The sequence below is a fragment of the Fukomys damarensis genome, unplaced genomic scaffold (assembly GCF_012274545.1).
Source record: "Fukomys damarensis isolate Sample0158 unplaced genomic scaffold, DMR_v1.0_HiC HiC_scaffold_39, whole genome shotgun sequence".
Lineage (NCBI taxonomy): Eukaryota > Metazoa > Chordata > Mammalia > Rodentia > Bathyergidae > Fukomys > Fukomys damarensis.
Window position 1 is genome coordinate 112,816,714 of NW_022900951.1, and position 7,217 is coordinate 112,823,930.

Below are 7,217 nucleotides of genomic sequence, written 5' to 3' on the forward strand. Positions count from 1 at the left end.
AAAAAAAATCCAAGTGTTGAATTTGGAAGGCTTCTAATATGCTAGTGAATATTTGCTTTTCCAAAAGGTTTTTTTTAATCTAGAGGCATTTCCATTGCCATGAGGTACAGTGTGTTTCACTGTACTATGAGGAAGGTAAGTGTTCAATTTCGACTTAGACGGAAAAACTAGTTTGCTTTGCTTACCATCTTTGCTGTTTCACAGGCATTTGATGCTTTAAATCTGATGTGGAATGCTGATAGATTCACTTTTTAGAAGTCATAAGCCTTTAGGAAGTTGGAGATAACTTCATTGCTTATCTATTTCTCCTTTGCAATCAAGCTGTTCCTTTAAAAGTGAGACACTACAGAGTTGCAAAAATTTGAAACAGTAAGAGCAAGCATCGTTTGCAGCTTCATGGTTGGTTTTGGCCAAACTTTTTATTTAGTATTCTGTAGTTGTTTAACACACACTTAAATGGTCTTACTGGGGGAGGGGAAGGGGAGGTTCTTGCAGATTCCCAAGGAAATGTCAGAAAGGCAAATTATGGCCAGCATTATCCATTTGCTTTTGTGGGTTTACTGGGCGAATGGCACTTTCCTTACATAGGTATCTGATCTCAGACTTTTTCATACTGAGAACATGGAGATTTCAGTTGGAAGGCACCCTGAAATCCTGAGTGTACCCAACCACCCTCTAATAGCTAGCTTGGCTGTACAGGCAGAATGGTTCATCTCTCAGTGGAGATCAGTGTACATCTAGATGGCTAGACGTTTGTGAAAGATCTTAGAATTGCTTGCCTTACTTACTGGGAAAATTCAGGAAGTGGCCTTTAGGGACTCTTTTACTTGGAAAATTACAACACTAGTACAACAAGTCAAGCCTTACACACTTAAACATTTGCTCGTTGAGAGCAAGTCATAATAAAATCAAACTTAAACATGTTTTACTTCTTTCCTCACAAGAACATAAAAATTATGAAGGGGAACTTAACAGGAAATTTTAAAAAAGTAACACAATTTTCCTTTTAGTAGTCCTTGGGTAGTAATGACAGAATAGTTTCCATTTTTTGTTTGTTTCTTTGAATGGGGATTTTGGTCCAAAGTTTTGTTTGTTCCTAGTATCTGCTTCTGCCTCCCCCTCTATCAGATCGGCTTCCTCCACGGCCACCACCTCTTGGTGCTCCGCGGCTTGAACTGCTGTAGGAATCGCGTGGAGGAGGGTACCCCCTTTCCATAGAAGGGGGAAGCCCTCGTTCTTGTCTGCCAACCCGATCGCGACCACTTGAGTAGAGATCACTTCGGCTGCTTGAGTAACTGTCTCGACTTCCACCATATCCGTCCCGTGAGCTGCTGTAATCATCATAGCGACTGCTTCCACCATAAGATGGCGGGGGCCCTCGTGTAGGTGGAGCACTACGTGAGTTACCTGCAGGGTCAATGGTCAGGTAATATGGCAACACTATAAATTGTATATATACAACATTTAAATCTGAATTTACAGAATTCTTGTATTAAAAAGTTTAATTTCTCAACTGGGAAGTTTTAAACTCTACCATTGCGGGCCATTATAGGGATTTGCTCATCTGCTGAGATACGGAAATGGATTGATTTTAATGTTTGTTTGAAAAGATTGAAGACGGTGTGTATTTCAAGAGGATATTCCAGACAGCTTGTTATTTTATAGTAGACACTCAGAGCCTTCCACCATCCGTCCCGTGAGCTGCTGTAATCATCATAGCGACTGCTTCCACCATAAGATGGCGGGGGCCCTCGTGTAGGTGGAGCACTACGTGAGTTACCTGCAGGGTCAATGGTCAGGTAATATGGCAACACTATAAATTGTATATATACAACATTTAAATCTGAATTTACAGAATTCTTGTATTAAAAAGTTTAATTTCTCAACTGGGAAGTTTTAAACTCTACCATTGCGGGCCATTATAGGGATTTGCTCATCTGCTGAGATACGGAAATGGATTGATTTTAATGTTTGTTTGAAAAGATTGAAGACGGTGTGTATTTCAAGAGGATATTCCAGACAGCTTGTTATTTTATAGTAGACACTCAGCCACTTTCCAGTGATAAGTTGCAATTTTGAACTGTAGAGTTTCCTTCATATTACAATGGTAAACATTTGATCTTGTTAATAAAATTTTTAAATTGTATTTTCACTGTTGGGGGAAAACACATAAGGCTGCCAATTTAAGCAAGCAAAATCCCCTCCAAAGCAAGCGAACAGCCTCAAAAAGAAAAAAAAAAACTTAAGAGAAACAAAAGCCCCTCACAAAACTAGGAAAAGCCCAGCTGATAGTTACCCCTTTAAAAGCAGGCAAACATCCCCTTAAAAAGCAAGCACCACGCAGCCTATTAAACTGGCTTATGAACAAACCTAAAAACTCAAGCTGGTGATATTCAAGACCCTTAACCAGTTTCTTACCATAACTCTCATATGAATCTCTGTAGGAACCTCCACTCGGGTGGTCTGAATAGTCACGGTCCCGACCATAGCCATCTCTATCACTAAATAAAAGAGAAACTCTTTAAGTCCCAGAGCATCAATTTCCACAGCAAATTTTCAGCATCAAGCCATGGAAACAAAAGTGTCCCACCTATAGCCTCTTGATGGATAGTCATCACGTGAACTGGAATGACCATAATCACGGTAAGTATAATCTCTTGGTGGTGGGGCATAATCTCTTGTATCACGAGAACTTGGGTAATCTCTGCTTGAATAGCTATAGAAACAAAGGTAATTGGGTTTATGCTTGTGATCTTTCCTTCTGCATTAATCATGAGAAAAAAAAAAGCCATAACTCTTTCTTACCTGTCTTTAGTGGAATATCCATCATCTCTTGGAGACAAATAAACATCTCTACGAGAGGGCAGGGGTTCCCTTCGAGGTGGGCCTCCATAACTATCTCTTCCACGTGATACAGGGGCTTAAAGAAAAAAATCGTTTTTAAAAACCTAGCCAAAGCAGGAAAATAAAATGTACATTCAGGCTATGAATAAGGACTGAAAAACAGTAACATGAGGAAAAAAAAAAGAAAAAAATGCGGGGAGGGAATTTTAAAAAATAAAAACAAGCTGTATTAAGTACATGTACTCCCTTATCCAAGATGACTAAACTGCATGTACCACAAACATGTACTAATATATATATAAAATTTTTAAAGTTTAAAATATGGTTAATATGTAGTTGATCAGATCAAGACATTTTCTTCTTTAGAATTTCCATTTAAGTCTTTTCAGGGCTCATTAATCTGGTGTACTAGATCACCTGGAATCCATGAGTCAATCTGAAGTTAAAAGATATTTTAGGAGTCACCTCTCAATTCCTCGAGTTAATGACAGCAGGTTAGTATTCATCCAATATTTACCCCTTCCGCCCATTCCACTGCTGCTGCGAACTGGTCCTGAAGGGGCTGATCTCTTAGGAGGGGGACCCCCGCTTCGTGGTGGTGGCCCTCTTTTCACTGGAAGGGGTCCTCTGGAAGAACTCATGTTAAAATTCATGGAATAGCCACCATCATCTACATTAGAATGGAAAAAATACCTGTTAACAATCACAAGAATCAACAAAAAAAACTTTAGCTGGGGAATGGAGCTTTAGTTTTCAATTAATTGTAAGGGCTGGGGATGAAGCTCAGTGGAAGACTATTTGCTCAGTATCCATGAGGCCCTGGATTCAATCCCCAATACATAGTTTTCAACTGCAGAAGTCAAGGAAAAGTAGTTTTATTGAAGTTATCTCAAAGAAAATACATCTTTTTTACTATGTGTGATGCCAAGCATAAAGAAAATTTTCTAAGTACTTTTCCTACAGTTAAAACTACTTAAGGAATTTTACATGGTCCATCACTTCAATTAATACTGTAGCTTAACTTGGGATTCCTTCCATTGCTTCAAGTGATAATCACTTCAATAGGTAAGCAAGTGTTCACAATTTAAAGATGGAGGCTTTGCCTTTTAACAAGGACTTAACTAAACAGGTGTGAGTTTGAAGCCCAAGATCCACCCAAATCCTTACCCATGTGCCCTCCATGTGAGGGAGGCCCTCTAGTTCCTCCGCTTCCTCCTCTTCCCCCTCTAAGGCCTCTGGGAGGGCCTCTGCTTCTTGGAGGTGGAGGTGGCCCACGTCTACCACTTTCAAATGATGGTTTGGTGGCTTGTTCCACCTTGATGGCTTTTCCATCTAAGGACTTTAAAAACAGAAAAAAAATGATCGAAATGGTTAAATTAGCCAGGCACAGAGGCACATAGCTAGCACTGTAGAAGGCTAAGACAAGAGGACAACAAGTTTGAGCCCAACTTGGGCAACTTAAGTGACTCTCAGAATTAAGAACAAAAAAGGCTGGGGACAAAGCTCAGTGTGAAGATCCTGGGTTAAATTCTCAACACCTAAAAAGATAAATTATACTGAGATTTTAAAAGAATTTACAGACCTGGAATGCATTATAACACCAACAGGCCCTTTAAGAGTTATCACTGGGCTGGGGATTTAGCTCAGTGGTTTAGGCAGCTGCCTCACAAGTGCAAGGGCCCCTGGTATCACAAAAATAAAATAAAAAATAAATAAAAATCAAGTTATCATTAAAATTTACCCATTACTCAAAGAAAAACACTAAAACTAGTATTTCTATAAATGAGACTTTTCCCCCTTAGGTTTCTACTCCATCTTTTTGAAAAAATACTGATGCGCTGAATCAAAGCTTAAGGTAGACCTACCACACACAGTTCAGTAAAATTTAAAACTAAAAAAAATCTGAGGGATTTAGCTCAGTGATTCCGCTGCCTGCTTTGCAAGCACAAGGTTTGATCCCTGGTACCAAAAAATAAAAATGAAAAAAACTGGATCAGGGATTTCGCTCATTGGCACTGTACCTGCCTCACAGTTGCAAGGGTCCTGAGTTCAATCCCCATTACCAAAAAAATAAAAAAATACTAAAAACAAGCGTTAGCAACTTGTGATCAAAATAACCAGATTAAAAGCCAGCTTATATAACTGATATATGGATGCCATAATAAAATACAGTATCGTATGGCCTTATATAATCCATAACTTTGGTTACAAAGTTTGGGTTTGGCATTAGACAATACACTTCAGAATGGCAACTCAAATTGCTAACATCAGGAGGTCCTGGACAAGTATATATTCAAAAACAACAAAAATTCAAGTTTCCCTGGACCAGACTTGGATGCATGCTGTTTCATGCAATAGGGAACATGCTATCCATCACTGTGCAGGGGTCTCACCTTTCCATTCATGTCCCGAGCTGCATCCTTGGCATCTGCTGGGCTTTCAAAGGTAACAAAAGCAAATCCTCTTGATTTATTGGTTTCTCGGTCTTTCATCAATAGTACTGAAAAACAGTTTAAGAAAACGTGTTACCCTACTTCAAATGAAATAACATGAAGGAAGTTTTGTAAAAAGAACGCTCAGAACTTCTTAGAGGACAAAATACATTATCATGTCAAATGATCAATGCAATCAAATTCATCACAGCTTATCTTTTATAACAATAACCATGCATGTACTTTCAGATAACTCACCTTCCACGATTCGTCCATATTTTCCAAACACTGCTTCAAGGGCTTTCTCGTTTGTCTCTGTATTAAGCCCACCAATAAAGAGCTTTCCTGGGCGATCTGCTTCAACCATTTTTTTTTTTAATCCCTGGTGAATCTGGTGAAAAATAGAGTAGTATTACCGCCCTTGAGAAAGTTCCTTAAATTTAACGGGTACCTTATCGTGGCTCATTTATCAAGTTTTACTTAAAACTTCAGGTTTGAATAGACACCGAGAAGTTTCAAACGCGGTAGGAGACCAACTTAAATCCAGTAGTGTAACAACAGCGCCCTTTACATTAAACTGGTTTAAAAGAGCCAATCTAATTTTCGCCATTAACCTTAATCTCCCTTGGCCGTTTTTCATTTAACAAGCTACTCTAAGTGTGAAAAATGCAATTTTCGTTTTAACCGTACATTCGTTGACTCCTAGAGATTCAATTACTTATCCCATACACCACCACCCCGCTCCGCTGTTAAGGTTTGACTACCGACCCACTCAAGGTCGCTGGCCAAACTCACAACCAACAACCATCAAAAGCTTTCTTCCAAGGGCTCCCCCTTCGTCTCATTAGAATTCCCCACTACGTCTAAAAACAGTAGCAGAAATCTTCAATTAGAGCTAACTTGTGCCTCATCTTCGCCAGCCCCCGCCCGCCCAAAGGATAGTTTCACTAAAAAAAAATGTCAGCATTGTTTCAGATTAAATAACGGGACATCTGCACGCGCACAGTAACTCATAGCTCCAAGACCGCGGCGGAACCCAATTAAGATTTTTCATCAGGACCCGCGTGGAAAAGACAAAATGGCGACACTTGGATTCAGCCCAGAACCACCGGCACCGGTCAGGCAACTAAGTTTAGCCGGCAACACCGGCCGGGAAAATTCAAAGGACTTCCTCTGCAGGGGCGCTCAAGAACAAGGAAGGCGGTCGCGTACAAGTCCTCATGGCCACGGCCATGGCCAGCACCAACCCCACGCAGGTAGCGCAGCGCCGGGCTCCAGCCCACAAAAGCCCGACCTCCGCCCCTGAGTCCGCAAGGCGCAGCCAAACTTCCCTGAGCGGGATGCGACGAGAAGTCCCCCGCCCCGTGCGTTTCCCTTCGACCCCCCGTGGCCTCATTACCGAGGTCGGCACCTTTGGGTGACTTAAAATGGCGCCTCACCACCCCCGTCTCGAAAGATTATCCCAAGTAGTAACGTGGCAAGAGTGCATGACAAAAACGGACTAAGGCAACACGTACCAGAAAGGTAGCGACGGTCTCAAGCTCCTACGAGCTCGCGGACAAGGGCTGACCAGGCAGCCCGGGACAAGTGACAGTTACCGGGTAGGGGTACTGAAGTGAGGAGCCTCTAGCAGTACTGCGCAACGAGGGCGAACAAAGGAGACAGCAAACTTTATACTACCCGGGAACGAGGCTGAAGGACCCGGATGGAAACGAAGCTTAGAATTTGAAACGCGAAGGGCGGGGGGAGCGGTTCTCAGCCTTCTTATTGGATATCTCCTACGTCATTCACGCTTCGTCCCTCTCCTTTTCCCCAAGCCCTGGGCGTTCTGGCCGGCGCCTGATTCTAACCGTTTTCCCTACCCCCACCCATTCTCCTCTAAGGCGGGTTTTTGCTTTGTGTTAAAGTAGTGCACCGGCTTCGTGTAATGAAGAAGTGAAA

At 41.6% G+C, this 7,217-nt stretch overlaps 1 protein-coding gene and 1 non-coding gene across 2 annotated transcripts; both read right to left on the bottom strand.

The window, feature by feature from the left end:
* Positions 1-400: 400 nt before the first annotated feature.
* On the bottom strand, positions 401-6,956 carry Rbmx (RNA binding motif protein X-linked). The gene is made up of 9 exons (XM_010642607.3): positions 6,794-6,956; positions 5,535-5,667; positions 5,238-5,344; positions 4,012-4,183; positions 3,362-3,514; positions 2,806-2,920; positions 2,591-2,716; positions 2,419-2,501; positions 401-1,407 (listed from the first exon to the last, which is right to left on the bottom strand). The coding sequence occupies exons 2-9, from the start codon at positions 5,641-5,643 to the stop codon at positions 1,097-1,099; spliced, it is 1,176 nt and encodes a 391-aa protein (XP_010640909.1). The 5' UTR covers positions 5,644-5,667; positions 6,794-6,956; the 3' UTR covers positions 401-1,096.
* LOC117284856 lies at positions 5,417-5,488 on the bottom strand. Its single transcript, XR_004515926.1, has one exon. It is a non-coding gene; the product is annotated as a small nucleolar RNA SNORD61 (small nucleolar RNA).
* Positions 6,957-7,217: the final 261 nt, after the last annotated feature.